Genomic DNA, 26,276 nt, shown 5'->3' with positions numbered 1-26,276 from the left:
ACAATATCGTAGAACAGTCTGTACTGGGCTGTAATCTCCAGACCAGCGGGAACTCCGATCAGGTGTCTTTTCTACGGCTGCTGCTTGAGGTTACAGTTTTTACAAATCATTTGATGCTGAATGTGATTCCCTTTGATTCATAACTTCCCTAGACGATCATCTCTGAATTTGAATTCATGTCGATGCTTTGAACCGTTTTGTGTTTTATCTTTCTCACCTTTTATTATTATATTTGTGAAATGCATTTGTTGTAAGAAATGTACTATATAAATAAAGTTTGATTTCATTTCATGACAATAGGCGTGGCTGCTTTCAATGCCTTTATATAATTCAGATTACATATGAAAACCAAAGCAAAGAACACGTGTTGAGCCTACAGCATCCTGGTTATAATTTCTTGAAGGTAAGAAACCTACTAAAGGACTAACTCGATCTTATTTCGTGGTGTACTATTAGTTAGGCTATACATTGAGTAAAAACAAAGCACATTTTTTTTTACGTATTACATTTGGGTTATGCATGTGCTGAAATGCATTATGTACATATATGCACGAATTGAATGTGAAACTGTTGGCATGGACCATTGCACTTTGCTTACGCGCACCAGGCTACACGACCGTCGCCACTTTTTAGAATCTCTTTAAAAACGGTATGAAGACTAATGTCTAACTTTTATTTTATGGGCTATAATGAACATAGCCAACTAACGTTGAGGAAAATGTAAAAAATATTGACGTATGTAGGCTGTAGATTGTGTGCAAGCCTATAAATATCGTTTACACTTAAATCTTCGGCCTATATGCATGTATTTATTTGTATTTATAGTTGTTTTTACTGATCGAAGGTTACTGTTATTGTTGTTGCTTGGATAACCTTATCCACTATTATCCTATGTTGGCGCAGAACAGCCGAATAGTTATCACTGAATCATTGTGGACTTAATGTTGTAGTAGCGGCAGCGGATCATCACGGTTGAGGATTTACATGTAACTGATTACGAAAAGACGGTAACTGTAATCCATTACATTCCCAGCAACAATATAGTAATCAGATTACAGATAGGACTTATTTTTATAAACTTTGATTACTTCTAAACTACATTTTTTTATTCAGGAAGAGTTTTTGTGAGAGAAAAAGTATTCGACCTTTCTGTTTTCATGACATTAACATAAGCATTGAAAAAAGGTGCAAATGTACATTTGTTCCGACCACAAATCACAGACCACTATGATGGCACACCAAATACGTTTGTTGGAACGCGGGAAAAGAACAGGAAGAACAGGAATAGGGTTTTGTAGGCTACAATCCACAAGCTATGTCTTAGATTCGTGCGACTTTCGACATCCGAAGATGATCCAATTTGAATAAACGCTTGGGGATAAGGACGACAGCAATGATGTAGCCTTGAATAAACGCTTGGGGGTAAGGACGACAGCATTGCTGTAGCCTTGAATAAACGCTTGGGGGTAAGGACGACAGCAATGCTGTAGCCTTGAACAAACGCTTGAGGGTAAGGACGACAGCAATGCTGTAGCCTTGAACAAACACTTGGGGGTAAGGACGACAGCAATGCTGTAGCCTTGAACAAACGCTTGGGGGTAAGGACGACAGCAATGCTGTAGCCTTGAATAAACGCTTGGGGGTAAGGACGACAGCAATGCTGTAGCCTTGAATAAACGCTTGAGGGTAAGGACGACAGCAATGCTGTAGCCTTGAACAAACGCTTGGGGTTAAGGACGACAGCATTGCTGTAACCTTGAATAAACGCTTGGGGGTAAGGACGACAGCATTGCTGTAGCCTTGAATAAACGCTTGAGGGTAAGGACGACAGCAATGCTGTAGCCTTGAATAAACGCTTGGGGGTAAGGACGACAGCATTGCTGTAGCCTTGAATAAACGCTTGGGGGTAAGGACGACAGCAATGCTGTAGCCTTGAACAAACGCTTGAGGGTAAGGACGACAGCAATGCTGTAGCCTTGAACAAACGCTTGGGGGTAAGGACGACAGCAATGCTGTAGCCTTGAACAAACGCTTGGGGGTAAGGACGACAGCAATGCTGTAGCATTGAACAAACGCTTGGGGGTAAGGACGACAGCATTGCTGTAGCCTTGAATAAACGCTTGAGGGTAAGGACGACAGCAATGCTGTAGCATTGAACAAACGCTTGGGGGTAAGGACGACAGCAATGCTGTAGCATTGAACAAACGCTTGGGGGTAAGGACGACAGCATTGCTGTAGCCTTGAATAAACGCTTGAGGGTAAGGACGACAGCATTGCTGTAGCCTTGAATAAACGCTTGGGGGTAAGGACGACAGCATTGCTGTAGCCTTGAATAAACGCTTGGGGGTAAGGACGACAGCAATGCTGTAGCCTTGAACAAACGCTTGGGGGTAAGGACGACAGCATTGCTGGAGCCTTGAACAAACGCTTGAGGGTAAGGACGACAGCAATGCTGTAGCCTTGAACAAACGCTTGGGGCTAAGGACGACAGCAATGCTGTAGCCTTGAACAAACGCTTGGGGGTAAGGACGACAGCAATGCTGTAGCCTTGAACAAACGCTTGGGGGTAAGGACGACAGCAATGCTGTAGCCTTGAACAAACGCTTGGGGGTAAGGACGACAGCAATGCTGTAGCCTTGAACAAACGCTTGGGGGTAAGGACGACAGCAATGCTGTAGCCTACCGATACGGTTAGAATGTATTGTTGATATCTAGTCTACTTAGCGCAATGATGTGAATCACACTGCTGTTATCTCATTTAGCCCTTTGAACCTTATGGATTGTGGTTGTTGTGGATTTCTGTTCACAAATGTATATGTGTATTTTAACCAAATAGTGGTTGAATTGAAGTGGTTTAAGCTGCCTATCAAGCATAGTTTTGTAACCAAACGGAAGCAGACAGAGCAAAGAGAGAGTTTCTATTGGACAAATTCAGGTAGGTCCCTCCCCGTTTCGTTCCGTTTGCTTCGGTTTAAAAAACGTTTTGCAACAGAATTGGCGTAATGAATACGCCCCAGTGGATAGAGTGAAACCGCGTTCATGCTGCAGCTGCGTTATGCGGACCCCGTCCTATGGAATAAAAGTTTGAGTTCCTCCCTTGTAAACTCCGCTGTGGTATTGTGCGCCATGCTGTCAAAAAATAGTCAAATTTAAGAAGACCACGAGTTGGGCTTTTATTGCTCAATCTAATTCGTGCTGATTAAAAAATAAAAACTCCCCAGGCCTAATGGACACATGCTCAAACTCGCGCACTTTTTATAGACATAAAGAGCTTCAAATTGTCGAGATATCAAACTGTCACCAACAAAAACGGAAACAATAGGCCTACAGCAAACGCAGCATATTGTATTCATTTTTCACGTGCAAATAGCACTTTTCAATAGTGCTCAAAGCATGCCATTCCATGAGCGCAGCATTTCCATTTCAACTCGAAGCAACGAGCCCAATTAGTCCTCCATGACAACACAATGATAAACAACATAGTAGTCTAATTAGTCCTTGGTTTGGGGGGTTATGCTCAGGTTAAACAATTTGGCTAATCTATATTTATATATTTCCAAGTCCCAGTGGCGGTTCTAGCTTGTATGCCCCCCCAAGAAAGAAAAAAGCACCATTCTGCACCAACTAACATTTTAATTCAGACATTTGGAACAACACAATTAAATAATCATAACATTTAAAACTATATAAATATATATACAAAAATAACACTCAAATTTAAAAAAGAAGTAACAAAGACAAATAGAAATAAACTGTTGTATATAAATACAGATTAAAAAAAGAGAATTTAATTATTACACTATTACCCTATTGCTAACAAAAAACACACAAATAAAACTAAATTTCACAAATCCTATATCACACAAAGGCACAAATAGAATAACACACTTATAAAGAAGATAACCTGATTATTACAGGATTGCACTTTAAACAAGAAACGCACAAACTAAATTGCACAACTAATTGCATTACTAATTGCATTAGTACTGTACAAAGTTAGAGATTCCCCTGCTCTCCCTACCTTGGTCTTCCCGTGGGGAGATCTGAGGTCAACCTTTCCACATTTTCTTACATTACAGCCTTATTCAATGTACACACAATAACCCAATAATAAAGTGAAAACAGGTTTTTAGAAATGTTTGGAAATGTATTAAAAATGATAAAAAAAACAGAAATACCTTATTTACATAATTATTCAGAGCCTTTGCTATGAGACTCGAAATTGAACTCAGGTGCATCCTGTTTCCATTGATCATCCTTGAGATGTTTCTACGACTTGATTGGAGTTCACCTGTGGTAAATTCAATTGATTGGACATGATTTGGAAAGGCACACACCTGTCTATATAAGGTCCCACAGTTGACAGTGCATGTCAGAGGAAAAACCAAGCCATGAGGTCGAAGGAATTGTCCATAAAGGTCCCACACAGGATTGTGTCGAGGAACAGATCTGGGGAAGGGTACGAAAACATTTCTGCAGCATTGAAGGTCCCCAAGAACACAGTGGCCTCCATCATTCTTTAATGGAAGAAGCTTTGAACCACCAAGACTCTTCTTAGAGCTGGCCACCCGGCCAAACTGAGCAATCGGGAGAGAAAGGCATTGGTCAGGGAGATGACCAAGAACCCAATAGTCACTCTGACAGAGCTCCAGAGTTCCTCTGTGAAGATGGGAGAACCTTCAAGAGGTACAACCATCTCGGCAACACTCCACCAATCAGGCATGTATGGTAGAGTTGCCAGACGGAAGCCACTCCTCAGTAAAAGGCACATGACAGCCCGCTTGGAGTTTGCCAAAAAAGTACCTAAAGGACTCTCAGACCATGAGAAACAAGATTCTCTGGTCTGATTAAACCAAGATTGAACTCTTTGGCCTGAATACCAAGCATCACATCTGGAGGAATCCAGGTGGCCGCATCATGCTGTGGGGATGTTTTTCAGCGGCAGGGACTGGGGGACTAGTCAGGATCGAAGGACCGATGCATATAGCAAAGTACAGAAAGATCCTTGATGAAAACCTGCTCCAGAGCGCTCAGGACCTCAGACTAGGGCAAAGGTTCACCTTCAAACTGTTGTGGAAATATTCAGTCAATAATATTTCACAAATACCGGAGCCTGTGAGTTCAAATAGACTTTTATTATGACATAATAAAAGCCGAGCTGGATCATGAATAGAACTCACTTTCCTGTCTTGGCACATACTTCTTATACATTCTTCCTCCTTAAAAGTCACACATAGTAACTCCTCTTAATGACTCATCCCCTCTGGCATTCAGACACCGTTATCTTATTGCCTTGCACTCATTTTAGTTTGGTTTCATATTAGGGAAACTGTAGAGCCACACCAACAGTTCAAACATACAGACTTGTTCTCGACTAAGACAGGTGCATGCATGTAGGACCATGGCAACAGTCCATAGATACATTTTACAGACATAACCAGACATGTCATCCTCTGAAAGGAACACCCATGTTCTGGAAAAGTCCCAAGAGGTGTAACCATAGCAACAGTGCATATTAGGCCATACCACTTGTTACAGGAATCACCAGTCATGTCCACTCCCCAGACAGGTGCATGTCTAATGGTGTCTAATGACCCAAACCCACATTGAGAGGGCACTCATCTTGCGGACAATCCTGAAATGTATAATGGCCACACATGTTCTGGAAAATTCTCAATACAACAGGACAACGACCCTAAGTACACAGCCAAGACAACGCAGGAGTGGCTTCGGGACAAGTCTCTGAATGTCCTTGAGTGGCCCAGAGCCCGGACTTGGAACCTGATCGAAGATCTCTGGGGAGACCTGAAAATAGCTGTGCAGCGACGCTCCCCATCCAACCTGACAGAGCTTGAGAGGATCTGCAGAGAAGAATGGGAGAAACTCCCCAAATACAGGTGTGCCAAGCTTGTAGCTTCATACCCAAGGATACTCAAGCCTGTAATCGCTGCCAAAGGTGCTTAAACAAAGGGTCTGATTACTTATGTACATATGATATTTCAGATTTTTATTTTTAATACATTTGCAAAAATGTCTAAAAACATGTTTTTGCTTTGTCATTATGGGGTATTGTGTGTAGATTGAATAGGGGAAAACAATTTAATTGATTTTCTAATAAGGCTGTAACGTAACATAATGTGGAAAAGTGAAGGGGTCTGAATACTTTCCGAATGCACTGTATATACTGTATATACACAGTACCAGTGAAAAGTTCGGACACACCTACTAATTCCAGGGTTTTTCTTTAATATTTTCTACATTTTAAATAATAGTGACGACATCAACACTATGATATAACACATATGGAATCATGTAGTAACCCAAAAAGTTTTAAACAAATCAAAATATATTTTATTTTTGAGATTCTTCAAAGTAGCCACCCTTTGCCTTGATGACAGCTTTGCACACTCTTGGCATTCTCTCGATCAGCTTCATGAGGTAGTCACCTGGAATACATTTCAATTAACAGGTGTGCCTTTTTAAAAGTAAATTTGTGGAATTTCTTTCCTGCGTTTTGAGCCAATCAGTTGTCTTGTGACAAGTATTTATTTTTATTTCACTAGGCAAGTCAGTTAATTATTTACAATGAAAGCCTACCCGGGCCAAACCCTGTCCTAACCCGGACGACGTTGGGCCAATTGTGTGCCGCCCTATGGGACTTCCGATCACGGCCAGTTGTGATACAGCCTGGGATCGAACCAGGGTCTGTAGTAATGCTTCTCGCACTGAGATGCAGTGCCTCAGACCGCAAAGCCACTCGGGAGTGGTGGTATACAGAAGATAGCCCTATTTGGTAAAAGACCAAGTCCATATTATGGCAAGAACAGCTCAAATAAGCAAAGAGAAATGACAGTCCATCATTACCTTAAGACATGAAGGTTAGTCAATACTGAACATTTCACTTGGAACTTTGAAAGTTTCTTCAAGTTTAGTCGCAAAAACCATCAAGCTCTATGATGAAACTGGCTCTCATGAGGACCACCACAGTAAAAGAAGAACCAGAGTTAACTCTGGTGCAGAGGACAAGTTCATTAGAGTTACCAGCCTCAGATTGCTTCCCAAATAAATGCTTCAGAGTTCAAGTAACAGACAGATCTCAACATCAACTGTTCAGAGGAGATTGCGTGAATCAGGCCTTCATGGTCCAATTGCTGCAAATAAACCACTACTAAAGGACACCAATAAAAAGAAGAGACTTGCTTGGGCATTGAAACATGAACAATGGACATTAGACTGGTGGAAATCTGTCCTTTGGTCTGATGAGTCCAAATTTGCGATTTGTGGTTCCAACCACTGTGTCTTTGTGAGACACAGAATAGGTGAACAGATTATCTCCTTATGTGTGTTTCCCATCGTGAAGCATGGAGGAGGAGGTGTGATCGTGTGGTAGTGCTTTGCTGGTGACACTGTTGGTGATTTATTTAGAATAGTTTGATTTGTTTAAAATTGTATTGGTTACTACATGATTCCATATGTGTTATTTCATAGTTTTGATGTCTTCACTATTATTCTACAATGTAGAAAATAGTAAAGATAAAGAAAAACCCTTGAAAGAATAAATGTGTCCAAACTTTTGACTGGCACTCTATGTAACCAAATAAGAGCATCATAACAACACTAAAATCTAAATTGTGTGCTTCTGTGTGTGTTGTGTGGGGGAGAGAAACAAAGAGAGAGAGGGAGTTGGAGTTAAAATTGAGATTGTGTACAATCCTAGATCTATGATCCGGGGCAACTCTAATTGGGGTAAAGGGGTTCAGAGGCAGTGAAACACACAACGTGACAGTTTGGGCAGGAGACCATCCAGGAGAGAGAAGTCAGCACATCTCACCCTTAATTAGGACATGCAAATGAAAGAATAGAGAGACAGAGACCAGGGCTGTTACTCTGTGGGTAAAAAGACAGGGGACAAGGGACATATCAGCACCAGGGCTGCTACTCTGTGGGTAAAAAGACAGGGGACAAGGGACATATCAGCACCAGGGCTGCTACTCTGTGGGTAAAAAGACAGGGGACAAGGGACATATCAGCACCAGGGCTGCTACTCTGTGGGTAAAAAGACAGGGGACAAGGGACATATCAGCACCAGGGCTGTTACTCTGTGGGTAAAAAGACAGGGGACAAGGGACATGTCAGCACCAGGGCTGCTACTCTGTGGGTAAAAAGACAGGGGACAAGGGACATATCAGCACCAGGGCTGCTACTCTGTGGGTAAAAAGACAGGGGACAAGGGACATATCAGCACCAGGGCTGCTACTCTGTGGGTGAAAAGACAGGGGACAAGGGACATATCAGCACCAGGGCTGCTACTCTGTGGGTGAAAAGACAGGGGACAAGGGACATATCAGCACCAGGGCTGCTACTCTGTGGGTGAAAAGACAGGGGACAAGGGACATATCAGCACCAGGGCTGCTACTCTGTGGGTAAAAAGACAGGGGACAAGGGACATATCAAGTTGGTGTTGTGTGTTTATGTGTGTGTGTACTTACCTCGCTAGAGGTATTCGCTCAAACCCAGTGAGCTTCTGGAAGAATGGGGCAATGTAAGGGTTGAGAACAGCTGGCTTCCTCTGGGCCAACTTGTCATGCACTTTGTCCCGTCTTCAGGGTTCATCGATATAGTTGATGAAATCAAGTGAGGCATTGAACATATAAAAATAAGACCGATGCATCTACTTCAAACCCTTGCTAACTAACAGTGTTGTGTTGGAGATCACCTAAAGTGAGACCAATTCAAGACCAAGACCGGAGATAATCGAGTCTGAGTCAAGAGGGGGAGGGGACAAGGGGTCCGAGACCGAGTCAAGACCAAGACTAGAAAAATGTGAGTCCAATTCATGACCATCATTTTTGTAAAATCACCACTATAAGAGTTCAAAATGTCCAGTATTTCTGTGTTCATATTTCAGAACAACATGTGGATTCTTTAGACATTCAAAATAGTGAAAAAATGCATTCTGGGGGAAAATAGAGCCACTCTACAAATGATTACTAACCCAAACACAGTGGGGAACAATGGGCCTTCTACGCCTTCAGAGAAGGGCTAAGGATTTATAAAATAATTATTATTATATAATTATTTTCAATTATGTTCTGATTTAATCTTTTCAGTTTTGGTTGGGAAGTAAAGGGTAAACACTGAAGAGCAAAAAAGATCCAACCAGGATTTGTCTTTGCTGGTCTCTGGGGAGATAGATATAGCTAGCTAAGTCAGCCATTGGCTAGGCCATCAGAAGCTAGATGAAGGCATCTGCCATTCAACTGTATTATGACAACATTTTGGAGTGACAGTGGAATCAACCAATCACATTTTGACTTAATGGGTGGGCCCGTTTTTACAAAAACATATGGAAACTTCTGCCCTCTTGAAGGCCAACAGGTCACTGCGCAATAGCGAGCAGTAGTTTTCCCAAGGGTCTAGCTAGCTAGGTAGCTTTTGTTGCAGGCTAGTTTGCAGCGGCTGCAGCAGGTCTTATCAAAGAGGATGTTGTTGCTAATTTGTTAGCTTCTCCCTTTCCAAGAATGACTTTCAACAATAAGTTAAGTTTCAAATTATCTTCATCTAGTGAATGGAACTGTGCTTGTTATTGCAGCGTCACTTCCTGTTGTTAGCCATCTCTTTGAAAATAAGTTATGTGTGTGAAACATTGTTGCATTTAAAGTGGAACTGACAGCATTTTAGCAACATGAAATCTTATTAAAAGCGACCACTTAGATATTGTCAGTTTCACGTTTTCATAAATTCTTAGAATGTTTGTGAATTATGTATACTAAGGCATTTGTGAGAATTCTATAGCAATATAGAGTGGGATTGTGGCTGTGGTGTTTGGACAATCAATAGACACTGCAGTAAATACAACCTAATAAAACCATCTGTCTCGTCCAGGACCGGAGTCTACACAGACCGGTGTGCTATAGCCAATCAGAGCTACAGTAGGCCTTTATACAAAGAAACAAGCCATTTACAACATGGGGCTGACATCATTCAATTTGAACTGGACTGTATGTTTACACGCAGTTGCAACAGGGAGACTTTAGATCATTAGAATGCATTTGCCAAAAGCCACAAAATACGCCTGAATTAATTTCTGCAACTATGGAAACACCACAGGAGTCCTCTTACATTTGGGAACTTTATAGTCCTATTGATCAAACAACCATGAAAAGGTAGACTCTCTCTCAGTTATGCACATCAACAACAACAAGATCAACAACTAACACTAGCCGGAGCAAGATTAAATAAAATCTAACAAAGTAACATTAGATAAACCCTCTCAAACTTTTTTAGTTGGCCGTCAAAATTGCACTGATAAACGATGGGGAATTGTAGCCTCCTCGTCCTTCTGCAGCTTACCTGCCAATGCATGCTTGTCCCAACCAAGCACCAAAGCTAACTGGCTAAAGTTGGCTAGCTTGCTAGCTAGCTACTTATAGACACAAATGAGAGAACACCACTCTGACCATTTTACTTGCCGTAGCAGAGCTGGTTCGCTAGGCTGTTTACATGTTATTGTCACGACTTCCGCCGAAGTCGGTCCCTCTCCTTGTTCGGGCGGCGTTCGGTGGTCGAAGTCACCAGTCTTCTAGCCATCGCTGCTCCACCTTTCATTTTCCATTTGTTTTGTCTTGTTTTCCCGCACACCTGGTTCACATTCCCTCATCAGACTAAATGTATATTACCCTCTGTTTCCCCTATGTCTGTGTGTGGAATTGTTCTTTGTGTAGGGTGTTACGCTACAGGCTGGTTTGCGCTATGTTTGTTTCAAACCTAGGTGTGTTTGTTTTGTTTAATCCGGTTCATGTTACCATGGTTGTGCTTTGTGCTGCCTGTGCCGTTGGGCCAGGGTGTATATTAAAGTTCTCCTGTTATCACCCATCTCTGCTCTCCTGTGCCTGACTTCCCGGCAACCAGTCACTCACCCCGTTACAGTTATCTAGAGTGTTCTTGACTAACTATTACTTTTTGTGCCTACGTTTACTGACACCGGTCTTATTCAGTGAGGAGTTGCGCCTTCCTAAATGCGTCAGTTATTCTGCGCTCTGGCACACTCAGATGAGAGTCCTCTGAAATCGGAGTAGATAGCCAGAATTAATTTGCTAAGAGATATGCTAATTGGATAACAGTCGTACAAGTTCTTGTTAGCTAACCAAATGACACCTGCCTCTCTATCTGTGTATAGCCACCGAAAAATGATATGAGGGGAAAAAGTCAGTAACTCACCCACTCATCCAATGGCTTGGCATCCTCCTAGCAGCTAGCTAGCTAGCGAACGTCAGGCTCAGTGTTTTTAGCTTGCTACATAAATAGATACGCTAGTCTATTAGCCACCTTATGACTGACTTGTGATCATTGTCTTTGCTAGTTTGATTGTATTGACATTCCCAGCCTTAGATACATTCGTCTGTTTTTGTCCAGAATATTGGGTAATTGAAACTGAAACAGTGCATCCAGAATGGAGGCAGCAAACGATGTACCAGGCCAGCTGTGATTTACAACCTGATAGCAATATTTTTTTAACTACCAAGAAATGTATTGGTGAATGATATGAATCATGCATTGAACTGCATCCATCTATTCTGCCAACAATGCCTTAGTGTACATCACGGAACGTTGAGTTAAACATAATCTATTTCTAAAACCTCTTATAAAGTTGGTTTTGTAGAATAAACTGGGAATTGTATATTTTTGACTGATATTATGAAAGTAGTTAACACGTTTTCAGTTCCACTTTAAACTTTAGGTAATCAGTTACTTGGTGCGCTAAATGTGAAATGGGAAGTTATAGTTGTACATTTTGATTGTGAAATGCTTAATGGTTGTGTTTTTGTATTCTTATGATTGGGACATACTGGCTTATTATGTCCGAGTTCATGGACTGCTTATCCTTTAACATCATGCTGTGTGTGACTGCTGTCTTTCCATCAGCCCTATCCAGTGGTGTAGTGGTGATTTAACATCATGCTGTGTGACTGCTGTCGTTCCATCAGCCCTATCCAGTGGTGTAGTGGTGATTTAACATCGTGCTGTGTGACTGCTGTCTATCCATCAGCCCTATCCAGTGGTGTAGTGGTGATTTAACATTGTGCTGTGTGTGACTGCTGTCTTTCCATCAGCCCTATCCAGTGGTGTAGTGGTGATTTAACATCATGCTGTGTGACTGCTGTCTTTCCATCAGCCCTATCCAGTGGTGTAGTGGTGATTTAACATTGTGCTGTGTGACTGCTGTCTTTCCATCAGCCCTATCCAGTGGTATAGTGGTGATTTAACATTGTGCTGTGTGACTGCTGTCTTTCCATCAGCCCTATCCAGTGGTGTAGTGGTGATTTAACATTGTGCTGTGTGACTGCTGTCTATCCATCAGCCCTATCCAGTGGTGTAGTGGTGATTTAACATTGTGCTGTGTGTGACTGGTGTCTTTCCATCAGCCCTATCCAGTGGTGTAGTGGTGATTTAACATCATGCTGTGTGTGACTGCTGTCTTTCCATCAGCCCTATCCAGTGGTGTAGTGGTGATTTAACATTGTGCTGTGTGTGATGGCTGTCTTTCCATCAGCCCTATCCAGTGGTGTAGTGGTGATTTAACATCATGCTGTGTGTGACTGCTGTCTTTCCATCAGCCCTATCCAGTGGTGTAGTGGTGCCTGGAGATGTGGGTATACTCTAATTTTGTCAAAAAGTTCCCAAACGGCCCTCCCAGCGAAGGAAAGGCTCCCTGTGGGGAAAATCCTGTTTCCCTATAGATTCTTCTGATTTTCACTCAAAATCACACCTTTTCTTAATATACTGTATATATATTTTTTAAATGTTGGTATAAGTCCACACCTCAATCTGATTGGGTGGGTCTGTCAGGTTCTGGCTCCCCAGTGGGTGGGCCTCTGTCCACCCAGACCCATCCATGTCAACGCCCCTGATGCAAACAGTGCATGATGACAATTGCGCATCACAAATAGCCTACTAACCAACACTTCTGACTATACTTTTTCAATACCTGGTTTGCATACCCATTGTTGTCTTAGTTAGCATTTACTGGTAGATATCATCAGTTGAAAGGTCTTTCCTTCCATACCGGCTACCAATGTCATTCTTCTGTGAGCTGCTCCATGCCAAAACCAGTTGAGAACTGCACACTCTTGTGGCCTGCAGATGATATTCCACTGAAACTAGGCTGTGTGTGTCAATATATTTCACGTGCTTTGTGATTGTAAAGGCTACTTTGTGCATGATTTCTCTATTGCACTACATCATTGATATTTTTTAAATAAAAACAACAACATTTATTTAACTAGGCAAGTCAGTTAAAACAAATTCTTATTTACAATGACGGCCTACACCGGGCAAACCCAAACGACGCTGGGCCAATTGTGTGCCGCCCTATAGTACACCCAATCAATGCCGGTTGTGATACAGCCTGGAATCGAACCAGAGTGTCTGTAGTGACGCCTCTAGCACTGAGATGCAGTGCCTTAGACTGCTGCCCCACTCGGGATAAGTCCTATACCTCCACTCCATTACTTTGATACGCATCAGTAGGGATTAAGAAGTGAGTATACGCAAAGCCCACTGAAAATAAAGTGTCCCTTTGTGTTTTTTTTGTGCACTCTCCTACATTTAGCTTGTCTGTGCAGATTAACATAGCTGACATTGCCACCGGTGTCTGTTCCTTCCTACATATTTCCACACATCTAAGTTCCTGTAGATTGTGAAAACAGGAAGTGCACAACTCAGGTGGAAAACAGGCTGCCTAAGTATGATCCCCAATCAGAGACGAACGATAGACAGCTGCCTCTGATTGGGAACCATACCCGGCCAACAAAGAAATAGAACACATAGATTTGCCCACCCAAGTCACACCCTGACCTAACCAAATAGAGAATAAAAAGGATCTCTAAGGTCAGGGCGTGACAGGATGGGCCTGGAGAAATGTAAACACAAAAATTCATAGACAGAACTATGGATGCAAGGACTGACCATCCACAATATAAAAATTGTAGTTTTAACCATGTTTTTTGAGGCTATACAGTGGTTGTTTACATGTACAATGTTTACAAACATTGGAGTAAAACAAGCTTATATTTTGGGTTCTGATGGGCTACAACAGTTGAACTAAGCTCATGAAACATTTATAATTTATATTCTTCAAGAATCAATGGGTTTATATATACAGATAATACGCAATTGAACGCAGAAACTACAGATTGCCCCTTTAAGTTTATCAAAAGTGTGCAAGTTTCAACATGTGTCAGATAGGCATATGGATAAAAAGTATATATATATCAGCACAAATAACATTAAATATTATATATAAATATATAAAAGATTGCGGTCCAAACTTGTTCACAATACCACGGAGGAGTTTAGAAGAGAGGAACTTCCTCAAACGTTTATTCCAAAGGCTGGGATCCGTACTATGCAGCTGTTGGCAAGAGCACATTGTTCACTGGCTGTCCACTGGTTGCAATAACAATGATTGATAGGCAGCTTAAACTTCTTCAATTCACCCATTTATTGGGTTAAAATACACATTTACGTTTGTCACCAGCCATCCACAACAACTATGCAGATGCAGAAGATGCAGATAACAAAATGATACACCTTCCTAGGATTCTAGCTTTAAATAACGGTATAAGGACTGATATCCAGTCAAACTCATATTTCATGGACTATAATTAACATAGCCTGCTAACTTAGAGGGAAAAGTTGATGTTGTAATGCCGGGCTGTTCCTGAAGCATAGGCCAATCCTACTACCACGCCAACATGGCCGTCCGAACTTATCTGTCGGACTAATTGCTTGATTTAATTTGTTTTCCTCATTGCACTGCTGTCATCAAAAACCATCGCTTAGATGCGGTGTCCAGTGCGCAATAGAGCGACGCGTCAGAGTACCCCTGCTGCCCAATTTGGGCAGCCTTCCACACCTCTGTGCGTTGTTGATTTCCGCCAGCAGAGGGCACACATTTCAGCTAAATGTTCCGATGTGGCTTGTTGTTCCCTTGTTACAATTCGTATTGTATTAAACCTGATTTATTGTAGCCTACCTTCTGTTGCACTTTCTAGACCTGAGTTTCCCTATTACAGGCAGATGCATTGACAGTCATTGGACTACCTACCTCCCAAATTCACATGGTGTCGTTGGTAGATGATAAAGTTTCACTCTTTCAAACAAGCCCTTACTCAGGCTGAGTTAGTAGTGATCATTATTATACTACAGATGAAAAGGTAGTTGATGATATAGGTGTCTGATTCTTTTGTCCATGGCAGTGATCATCAACGATGGAGCAGGTGTTGGTTAACACTCTGGATGAGATGACGAGTGACGAGATGAAGAGATTCCAGTGGCGCCTGATCAAGCACCAGAGGCATGGCTATGAGCCCATCAAAAAAAGCGAGTTGGATCGCGACACAAGCAGGGAGAATACCGTGGAGCTGATGGTGAACAAATACAGAGAGAATGGGGCTCTGGGTGTTACAATTAATATCCTGAAGGACATGCACCAGAATAAACTTGCTGACGAGTTAAAGACAAAGGCAAAGATTCTCAAAAGAGGTAATACAGAATTTACAAATTACAGGTCATAGACACCTATGATGAAAATTATAGCTGAACATGACTGCCACATTATACTGGGACCGGATCATAGACAGAAACATGCAGCATCTTTAACGTGTGTATGTACGGTTCATTAAATTATTGGCACCCTGTTCAATACCTTTCAATACTTCACCTTGCGTGAAAACAGCACTTCTAAAATGTTTTATGAGATTGGAGAACACATTGGGAGAGATCTTAGACCGTTCCTCCATAGATAATATTTCCAGATCTGTGATGTTCTTCATCTGCGTTTAAGGACGTGTCCTCTTCAGTTCAAACCACATGTTTTCAATGAGGTTCAAGTCTGGAGACTGAGATGACAATTTCAAAATATTCATTTTGTGGTCAATTAACCATTTTCTTAATGAATATATATATATATTGAGAACAGCCTCAATTCGTTGGGGCACGGACTCTACAAGGTGTTGAAAGCGTTCCACAGGGATGCAGTCCTATGTTGACTCCATTGCTTTCCAAAGTTGTGTCAAGTTGGCTGGATGTTCTTTGGGGGGTGGACCAATGTTGATACACACGGAAAGCTGTTGAGCGTGAAAAACCCAGCAGCGTTGCAGTTTTTGACACACACAAAACGGTGCGCCTGGCACTTACTACCATGCCCTGTTCAAAGGGGCTTAAATGTTTTGTCTTGCCCATTCACCCTCTGAATAGCACATATACACAATCCATGTCTCAATTGTCTCAAGGCATAAAACTCCTTCTTTAACCTGTCTCCTCCCCTTCATCTACACTGATTGAAGTGGACTGAACAAGTCACATCAATAAGGGATTATAGCTTTTACCTGGATTCACCTGGTCAGTCTGTCATGGAAAGAGCAGGTGTTCCCAATCTTTCAAATGCAAACACGATTATGTCCTTTGGGAAATATCACACTCCTCAAGATGGTCAATGTAAGGTTTCCAGATTTTATCAAACGCTTTTTTTTTGCTTAATTTTATAAAACTCAGAGCTAATGGAATGTAACTACATAGATCAGCCCTCCAGTTCCTTATTGACGGTGAGTAATGATGCTTTCCAATTGACAGCTATAAAATAAAATAAATGTTGCAGCAATTAATTAAAGCTAGCTTACAAATTACACGATATTGATCACCAACATTTACACTTACAAACAGACAGTTGTGGAGATGGATGAATATAAAACACAATGGTATGATGGCACAGACATTACCCCAAAATGGTGTCATTTTGTCACAGGACCACAGCATATGCAATAGGGTTCCTTTTATTGTGTGTGTGTGTGTGTGGGGGGGGGGGGGGGGGGGTGCATGCATGTCCAACAATTATCTTGAATATCAATCATTTATATCTAAGGTTGAAGGAGAAAATATGAACATTTTCACATATCTGTGACCAATAGTTCTGATCAATTTCTTCTTTGAGATCGATTTCCTATTCCTTCCTTATAGGTTCTGAGTTATCATGTAGAAATTCAATTAACCCTTGATATAACTTAGAAATGAACGTATTTGGCGTTGCAGCTTATTTCAGTATTTTTTTTCAATTCTACATGCTTACGGTTCATCCAGATTCTGTTGAAGTGATTGAATAATATCGATTGAGTAAAGTCCTACGTTTCACAGTCGTGGCTGATCAAGGACATAGATAATATACAGTTAGCTGGTTTTTTTCGGTGGATCAGAAAGACAAAACAGCAGCCTCCAGTAAGATCGGAGGTGGAGGTTTTGCTTGCCTGAGCTAGAGTACCTCATGATAAGCTTTAGACCATACTATGTATTCTTTGTACCTGTCTATCTACCACCACAAACCGATGCTGGCACTAGGACCACACTCAATGAGCTGTATTCCGCCATAAGCAAACAGGAAAATGCTCATCCAGAGGCGGCGTGCCTAGTGGTCGGGGACTTCAATGCAGGACAACTGAAATCTGTTTTGCCTATTTTCAACCAACATGTCACATGTACAACTAGAAAGAAAAAAACTCTAGATAACCTTTACTACACACAAAGCTCTCCCTCGCCCTCCATTTGGCAAATCTGACCATTACTCTATCCTCCTGGTTACTGCTTACAAGCAAAAACTCCAACAGGAAGAACCAGTGACACACTCAATACAGAAGTGGTCCGATGAAGCGGATGCTAAGCTACAAGACTGTTTCGCTAGCACAGGATGGAAAATGTTCCGAGATTCATCCGATGGCATTGAGGAGTATACCACCTCAGTCACCGGCTTCTTAATAAGTGAATCGACGACGTCGTCCCCACAGTGACCATACGTACATATCCCAACCAGAAGCCATGGATTACAGGCAATATCCGTACTGAGCTAAAGGCTAGAGCTGCCGCTTTCAAGGGACACTAATCCGGCGCTTATAACAAATTCCGCTTCACCCTACGATGATACATCAAACAGGCAAAGCGTAAATAAACCAGCTCTTGGATGTGGCAAGGCTTGCAAACTTTAACGGATTACAAAGGGAAACCCAGCCACGAGCTGGCCAGTGATGCAAGCCTACCAGGCGAGCTAAATGCCTTCTATGTTCGAGGCAAGCAACACTGAACCATGCACGAGAGCACCAGCTGTTCTCGACGACTGTGTGATCACGCTCTCCATAGTCGATGTGAGTAAGACCTTTAAAGAGTTTAACATTCACAAGGCTGCGTGGCCAGATGGATTACCAGGATGCGTACTCAGAGCATGCTCTGACCAGCTGGCAAGTATCTTCACTGACATTTTCAAACTATCCCTGACCCAGTCTGTAATACCTACATGTTTCAAGCAGACTACCAAAACCCCTGTGCCCAAGAACGCCAAGGTAACCTGCCTAAATGACTACTGCCCTGTAGCACTCACATCTGTAGCCATGAAATACTTTAAAAGACTGGTCATGCCTCACATCAACACCATCATCCCAGACCCTGGACCCACTCCAATTTGCATACCGCCCCAACAGATCCACAGATAACGCAATCTCTATTGCACTCCACTCTGCCCTTTCCCACCTGGACAAAAGGAGCAACTACCTGAGGATGCTGTTCATTGACTACAGCTCAGCGTTCATTACCATAGTGCCCTCCAAGGGCTGTAGTGGAGCGGTTCAAGTTTCTTGGTGTCCACATCATTAAGGACCTATCACGTTCCAAACACATCGACACAGTTGTGAGGAGGGCACAACAACGTCTATTCCCCATCAGGAGGCTGAAAAGATTTGGCATGGGCTCTCAGATCCTTAAGTTATACAGCTGTGCCATCGAGAGCATCTTGACTGGCTGCATCACTGCTTGGTATGGCAACTGCTTGTTGAGCATACCAAGTCTGGGACCAAAAGGCTTCTAACCCAAAGCCATAAGACTGCTGAACAATGAATCACATGGCTACACGGACTGTTTGCATTGACAACCTTATCTTATTCTTATTGCTTTGCACTGCCTCTCTTGCACAGGCTTGATGTACACTCACTGGACTCTACCCACACACTCACACATACTACACTGACACTCCAACACACACAAACACACACACACACACACACACGTGCATATTGACGCAACACACACACACATTCATTCACACGCGCTGCTGCTACTCTCTGTTTATTATCTATGCATAGTCACTTTAATAACTCTACCTACATGTACATATTACCTTAATTACCTCGACTAACCTGTACCCCCGCACATTGACTCTGTACCGGTACCCCCTGTGTTTAGCTTCGTTATTGTTATGTTATTGTGTTACTATTTTTCCTTTAGTTTATTGAGCATATTTTTCTAACTTTAAAAAAAACTGCATTATTGATTAAGGGCTCATTAGTAAGCCTTTCACGGTTGTTATGTGAGAGAAAACAATACCACCTAATGACTGATGACAACTGAGGGCTAAATAAAGGGGGAGTAATCAAGGAGAAAATGATGCCAGGTGTAACGATGGGGAACAGGTGTATGTAACGATGGGGAAAAGGTGTATGTAACGATGGGGAACAGGTGTATGTAACGATGGGGAAAAGGTGTATGTAACGATGAGGAACAGGTGTATGTAACGATGGGGAAAAGGTGTATGTAACATAGTTGCCAGGACCGGCTACATCAAGCGCCGGAGGAAGGGAGCAGGAGTGACAAATACTATTTTATATGATTTCTTAGTTGTAAAAACATAAATCAATTAAGTTTTGGATAAGTTACATTTCTATTTTATTGAACCCTTATTTTAACAGGTTGAGTGAGAACATATTCTCATTTACAGCCTGGGGAATAGTTACAGGGGAGAGGAATGAGCCAATTGGAAGCTGGGGATGATTGGGTGACCGTGATGGTAAGAGGGCCAAGATTGGGAATTTAGCCAGGACACCGGGGTTAACACCCCTACTCTTTCAATAAGTGCCATGGGATCTCTAGTGACCACAGAGTCAGAGATCTTTGATGTAATGGGTCTATTTTGCTTCAACTGGTCTTGGGACCCCTTATTAAGGTCAACAGCATCATGAACTTTACCCAGTACCAGGACATTTTTTGTCAAAAACCTGGTTGCCTCTACCAGGAGGCTGAAACTTGGCCACATGTGGATCTTCTAGCAAGGCAATAACCCCAAGCACACATTAAAATCCATAAAGAAATGGTTAATTGACTACATAATCAACACATTGCAATGGCCATCTCAGTCTCCAGACTTGAACATCATTGAACATCTTTGGTTTTTGAATTTTAAGGGGACAGTCCATAACTGTCTATATCAAGGATCTGAAAATATTCTGTATGAAGGAATGATCTACTATCCCTCCCAATGTGTTCTAGAATCTCATAAAACATCTGGTAAGATTCTGTATGAAGGAATGGTCTAAGATCCCTCCCAATGTGTTCTAGAATCTCATAAAACATCTGGTAAGATTCTGTATGAAGGAATGATCTAAGATCCCTCCCAATGTGTTCTAGAATCTCATAAAACATCTGGTAAGATTCTGTATGAAGGAATGATCTAATATCCCTCCCAATGTGTTCTAGAATCTCATAAAACATTTTTTTTAAATACTCAGTGCAGTGAGGTATTGAAAACAGGGTGCCAATAATATTAACCCCCTATTTTTTAAGAACATGTTTTATTACTTGTTAAACAAAATGTCTTTCTCTGAGCAATTGTATTAGTATAACAGAATATGATTTTCCATTTTTTTGGCGCTCAGTATTTTTATTATTTATTTTATAAAGTATTTTTTTAATCATCTTTATCAAGGGTGCCAATAATTTTGCACCAGACTACAGGAGAACACCGGTCAAGTGAACATATTGTAAATAATTACCATCATAACTTTCAGGAGAAACCTGATATTTAGAACTATACTGAACAAAAAATATAAACACAACATGTACAGTGTTGGTCCCATGTTTTATGAGCCGAAATAAAAGATCCCAGAAATGTTCTATATGCACAAAAAGCTTATTTCTCTCAAATGTTGTTGACAAATTTGTTTACATCATTGTTAGTGAGTATTTTTCCTTTGCCAAGATAATCCATCCACCTGACAGGTGTGGTATATCAAGAAGCTGATTAAACAGCATGATCGTTACACAGGTGCACCTTGTGTTGGGTGCACCTGTGTAAAGGGCCACTCTAAAATAATGTAATGTTAATTTCTCTACCATAAGCCTCCACCAACGCCGTTTTAGACAATTTGGCAGTACGTTCAACAGGCCTCACAACCTCAGACTACATGTAACCACGCCAGCCCAGGACCTCCACATCCGGCTTCTTCACCTGCGGGATTGTCTGAGACCAGACACCCAGACAGCTGATGAAACTGAGGAGTATTTCTATCTTTAACTAATTCTGATTGACCCAAGTTGGTGGGTCTATGCCCACCCAGGCCCACCCATGGCTGCGTCCCTGCCCAGTCATGTGAAATCCATAGATTAGGGCCTAATGAATTTATTTCAATTGACTAATTTCCTTATATGAACTGTAACTCAGTAAAAATGGTAGAAATTGTTGCCTTTATATTGTTGTTCAGTATAGTTAAGTGTAATGTCGCTAATTGTTAAACATACACTGCCTGTAGAAAGTCAACACCCCCTTGAACTTTTCTTTACATTTTGTTGCATTACAAAGTGGGATTGAAATAGATTTAATTGTAATATTCTGTCATTGATCTACACAAAATACTCCATAATGTCAAAGTGAAATTAAAAAATATATTTATTTTTTTACTATTAAAAAACTAAAATATGGAAGGAGCACAGGAAAAATAGTAAAACCTGCTTTAGTCTGCTTTACACCAGACACTGGGAGATGAATTCACCTTTCAGCAGGACAATAACTTACAACACAAAGTCAAATCTACACTGGAGTTGCTTACCAAGAAGACAGTGAAAGTTCCTGATTGGCCAAGTTTTGACTTAAATCTGCTTGAAAATCTATGACAAGACTTGAACATTGCTATCTAGCCATGATCCTCAACCCCTTGGCAGAGCTTGAAGAATTTTGAAAATAATAATGGGCAAACATTGCACAATACAAGTGTGCAAAGCTCATGAGACTTACCCAAGAAGACTCACTGCTGTAGTCGCTGCCAGAGGTGATTCTAACATGTATTGACTCAGGAGGGTGAATACTTATCTAATCAAGGTATATTAGTGTTTATTTCTCCTTAATCTAAAAAAAAAAAAAATCACTTTGACATTACAGAGTATTTCTTTTGTAGATAGTTGACAAACAAATGACAATTAAATCACATTTTAATCACATTTTCTTACACAGGGTGTAGATTCTCTACAGGCACTGATTGGCTGCCAGGAAATGTTGTTGTTTTTGCTACAGGTTCAAATTAAAATGAGAACAAGACCACTGCAAAGGAGTAACTTAGTTTAGTTTAGTTTATTCATTTGAGCATTTTTTAAAACAAGCACACAAAACTTGAAAAGCCATATATGCACATGATCGAGGATAAGACACAATACAGTCTGTGACTTATTTCCATTGTTAAATCATGGAGGAAAACACACAATAAAGTCTGGGACTTATTTCCATTGTGGTCCTCTTGAAACAAGATGACTAGGCAAGATCCAACACGGTTGAACACAGTGTGACAGAGAGATAATAAAACATAAAAACAAAGAAGAAGAATATTGATCTCAATTTCAGTTACAGCGTAAGGTACATTCAAATGAGCCCAGAAGACATCAAACTGTTTTTTGCTTTCATTTTAAAGCTGCCCAGAGAGAACGTCATTTTTATGGACAGAGGCAACACATTCCACTCTGAGGCTCCAGTATACAAGGCTGTCATTGTAAATAAGAATTTGTTCTGACTTGCCTAGTTAAATAAAGGATGAATAAATAAATACAAAATACCTTTCCCAGCATTACTCCTGAACCTGTATAAGCACATATTAGCAACACCTGATCTGGTGCTGTGATTGTGTGCATCCCTAACATGGGGAAAGTAATTGGTTAGATATCTGGGCACAGAACCATAAATACTCCTGTAAACCAAACCCAGTCTAATCTGGGACACCTAAGCCTCAGATAGCTAACAGAGGTTTTGGTAGTCAGCACCTCAACCCCTAACTCCACTCTGATTTCAGAGGACCTACACAATTTACACTACCGGTCAAAAGTTTTCGAACACCTACTCATTCAAGGGTTTTCTTTATTTTTACTATTTTCTACATTGTAGAATAATATTAAAGACATCAAAACTATGAAATAACACATATGGAATCATGTAGTAAACAAAAAAAGTGTTATATTAAATATATTTTTAATTGTTTTTGGAATTCTTCAAATAGCCACCCTTTGCCTGGATGACAGCTTTGCACACTCTTTTCTCAACCAGCTTCATGAGAAAGTCACCTGGAATGCGTTTCAATTAACAGGTGTGCCTTCTAGAAAATGTGTAACTCTGTGTTGTTGTATGTGTCGAACTGCTTTGCTTTATCTTGGCCAGGTCGCAATTGTAAATGAGAACTTGTTCTCAACTAGCCTACCTGGTTAAATAAAGGTGAAATAAATAAATAAAATAAAAATGTAAAATCCTTGCAAATTAGTTCGCAACGAGCCAGGCGACCCAAACTGTTGCAAATACCCTGACTCTGCATGCAATGAACGCACGAGAAGTGAAGTGATTTCCGATAGTTAATATTGCCTGCTAACATGAATTTCTTTTAACTAAATATGCAGGTTTAAAAAATATATACTTCTGTATTGATTCAAAGAAAGGCATTGATGTTTATGGTTAGGTACATTCGTGGAACGATTGTGCTTTTTTCGCGAATGCGCTTTTGTTAAAACATCACCCGTTTGGCGAAGTAGGCTGTGATTCGATGATAAATTAACAGGCACCGAATTGATTATATGCAACGCAGGCCAAGCTAGTTAACCTAGTAATATCATCAACCATGTGTAGTTAACTTGTGTGGGTGAACGGATGATCCCTGCATGTGTATTTCCCATTGTAAAGCATGGAGGAGGAAGTGTTATGGTGTGGGGGTGGTTTGATGGTGACACTGTCTTTGACACTGTCTGACACTTAACCAGTATGGCTACCACAGCATTCTGCAGCGATACGCCATCCCATCTGGTTTGCGCTTAGTGGGACTATCATTTGTTTTTTAACAGGGGCTATTTTACCAAGAAGGAGAGTGATGAAGTGCTGCATCAGATGACCTGGCCTCCACAATCCCCCGACCTCAACCAAATTGAGATGGTTTGGGATGAGTCAGACCACAGAGTTAAGGAAAAGCAGCTATCAAGTGCTCAGCATATGTGGGAACTCCTTCAAGACTGTTGGAAAAGCATTCCAGGTGAAGCTGGTTGAGATAATGCCAAGAGTGTGCAAAGTTATCATCACGGAAAAGGGTAGCTATTTGAATCATCTCAAATATAAAATATATTTTGATTTTCTTCAACACTTTTTTTGGTTACTACATGAATCCATATGTGTTTTTTCATAGTGTTGATGTCTTCACTATTATTCTACAATGTAGAAAATATTTAAAATTAAGAAAAACCCTTGAATGAGTAGGTGTTCTAAAACTTTGACCGGTAGTGTAGGTCTGGACCCAAAAATAATGATCAGTTTGTACAGAGATAGCTTATTATCTCCTCCACCACTGGCTCCCTACCTGACAAGTAGAACTTTACCCAGCCTAAAGGGATAATGCTTAACCCTAGTGCCTCCAGTTTGGAGATTAGGAGACAGTGGTTAGCTGTATCAAAGGCCTTCTGTAGGTCAAGCAGTACCATTCCACAGGGATTTCTCTCATCAGTTTCTTTCCTGATGAAGTCAGTCAAGTAAAGTAGACATGAATCAGTGGTGTAAGTTTTTCTAAACTGACAGAAAATCATACATCAGATTTTGTTTGTTGACATATTCATAAATCTGCTCATATACAACTCTCTTGCCAGCGGAAAACGGCACAACAAAGGTGAGCAGTGCGGCGAAGAGCACTGCAAAGGTGAGCAGTGCGGCGAAGAGCACTGCAAAGGTGAGCACTGCGGCAAAGAGCACTGCAAAGGAGAGCACTGCGGCAAAGAGCACTGCAAAGGAGAGCACTGCGGCAAAGAGCACTGCAAAGGAGAGCACTGCAAAGGAGAGCACTGCAAAGGAGAGCACTGCGGCAAAGAGCACTGCAAAGGAGAGCACTGCAAAGGAGAGCACTGCAAAGGAGAGCACTGCAAAGGAGAGCACTGCAAAGGAGAGCACTGCAGTGAAGAGTACTGCGGCGAAGAGCACTGCAAAGGAGAGCACTGCAGTGAAGAGTACTGCGGCGAAGAGCACTGCAAAGGAGAGCACTGCAGTGAAGAGTACTGCGGCGAAGAGCACTGCAAAGGAGACACCAGTGGTGAAGAGCACTGCAAAGGAGAGCACCGTGGCAAAGAACACTGCAAAGGGGAACACTACCACTGCAAAGGTGACACCAGTGGTGAAGAGCACTGCAAAGGAGAGCACTGCAGTGAAGAGTACTGTGGCAAAGAGCACTGCAAAGGAGAGCACTGCCACTGCAAAGGTGACACCAGTGGTGAAGAGCACTGCAAAGAAGAGCACTGCCAAAGGCACCTGCAAAAACTGAGCCGTTCTAGATCAAGAGGATGGGCCCATATGGTATACTTTATTTTAGTCCATTTACTTGTCAAATACCAGTTTACATTTAAGGAGGATTGTAAACTATTTTCTTAAGCTTTTCTCAGAATATTTGTAATTTTACAACCTGACAATTAAATGAAAAATATATTTTCAAGAATTGTAATGTTTAAATTTTTTCTCATGCTCTTCAGAAACATAAAATACGGCAGAAAATACTATGGTGTCAGCAGAGCTCGACAAACAGGGCTGCCCGCTGGAAACCCTCCAGGCCAGTCGATCAACCCTGTCAGTCGCCCGCTTGGGCCAGTGAAAAATATCTTGTAATAATGCTATTTTTAATCTAGGTTATGTAAAAAAAATTAAAATAAAATGTTTTTCAACAGATGGATTCCCAAAGCTGTTCATTCGTTACTTAGATTATTTATCACATGCGCACTGCACACATATAGCATATAATATGTCGGGCAGAGAAAGCGCACAGCTCTCAAACTTCTCAATTGTGTAAGACTCCAGCCACCCAAGTCATAGACTGTTTTCTCTGCTACCGCATGGCAAGCTGTACCGGAGCGCCAAGTCTAGGACCAAAAGGCTCCTTAACAGCCCCAAGCCATAAGACTGCTGAACAGTTAAT

The 26,276-nt window shown here is 41.4% G+C and overlaps 1 protein-coding gene across 5 annotated transcripts; it reads left to right on the top strand.

Moving 5' to 3' along the window:
• The first annotated feature begins 306 nt into the window (after positions 1–306).
• Positions 307–26,031, top strand: LOC139544936 (histone H1-like protein HC2). 5 transcript variants are annotated; one of them, XM_071352156.1, is made up of 4 exons: positions 307–403; positions 15,261–15,546; positions 24,967–25,663; positions 25,837–26,031. In XM_071352156.1, the coding sequence occupies exons 2-3, from the start codon at positions 15,273–15,275 to the stop codon at positions 25,629–25,631; spliced, it is 939 nt and encodes a 312-aa protein (XP_071208257.1). In that variant the 5' UTR covers positions 307–403; positions 15,261–15,272; the 3' UTR covers positions 25,632–25,663; positions 25,837–26,031. The 5 variants fall into 5 exon arrangements, with proteins under 5 accessions (XP_071208257.1, XP_071208256.1, XP_071208260.1 ...); XM_071352155.1 differs by having other exon boundaries at positions 24,967–26,031; XM_071352159.1 differs by lacking the exon at positions 307–403 and adding an exon at positions 517–649 and having other exon boundaries at positions 24,967–26,031.
• Positions 26,032–26,276: the final 245 nt, after the last annotated feature.

This window comes from Salvelinus alpinus, chromosome 19 (assembly GCF_045679555.1).
Source record: "Salvelinus alpinus chromosome 19, SLU_Salpinus.1, whole genome shotgun sequence".
In the NCBI taxonomy this organism is placed as follows: domain Eukaryota; kingdom Metazoa; phylum Chordata; class Actinopteri; order Salmoniformes; family Salmonidae; genus Salvelinus; species Salvelinus alpinus.
The sequence above is the reverse complement of the archived record's forward strand: the minus strand, read 5'-3'. Positions and strand labels throughout refer to the sequence as shown.

Excerpts from the sequence above, each read along its gene's own strand:
- LOC139544936 (XM_071352156.1), top strand. The coding sequence starts at position 15,273 with ATGGAGCAGGTGTTGGTTAACACTCTGGATGAGATGACGAGTGACGAG. Across the intron at positions 15,547-24,966 it reads GGCAAAGATTCTCAAAAGAG|CGGAAAACGGCACAACAAAG; the intron begins GTAATACAGAAT and ends CTCTCTTGCCAG.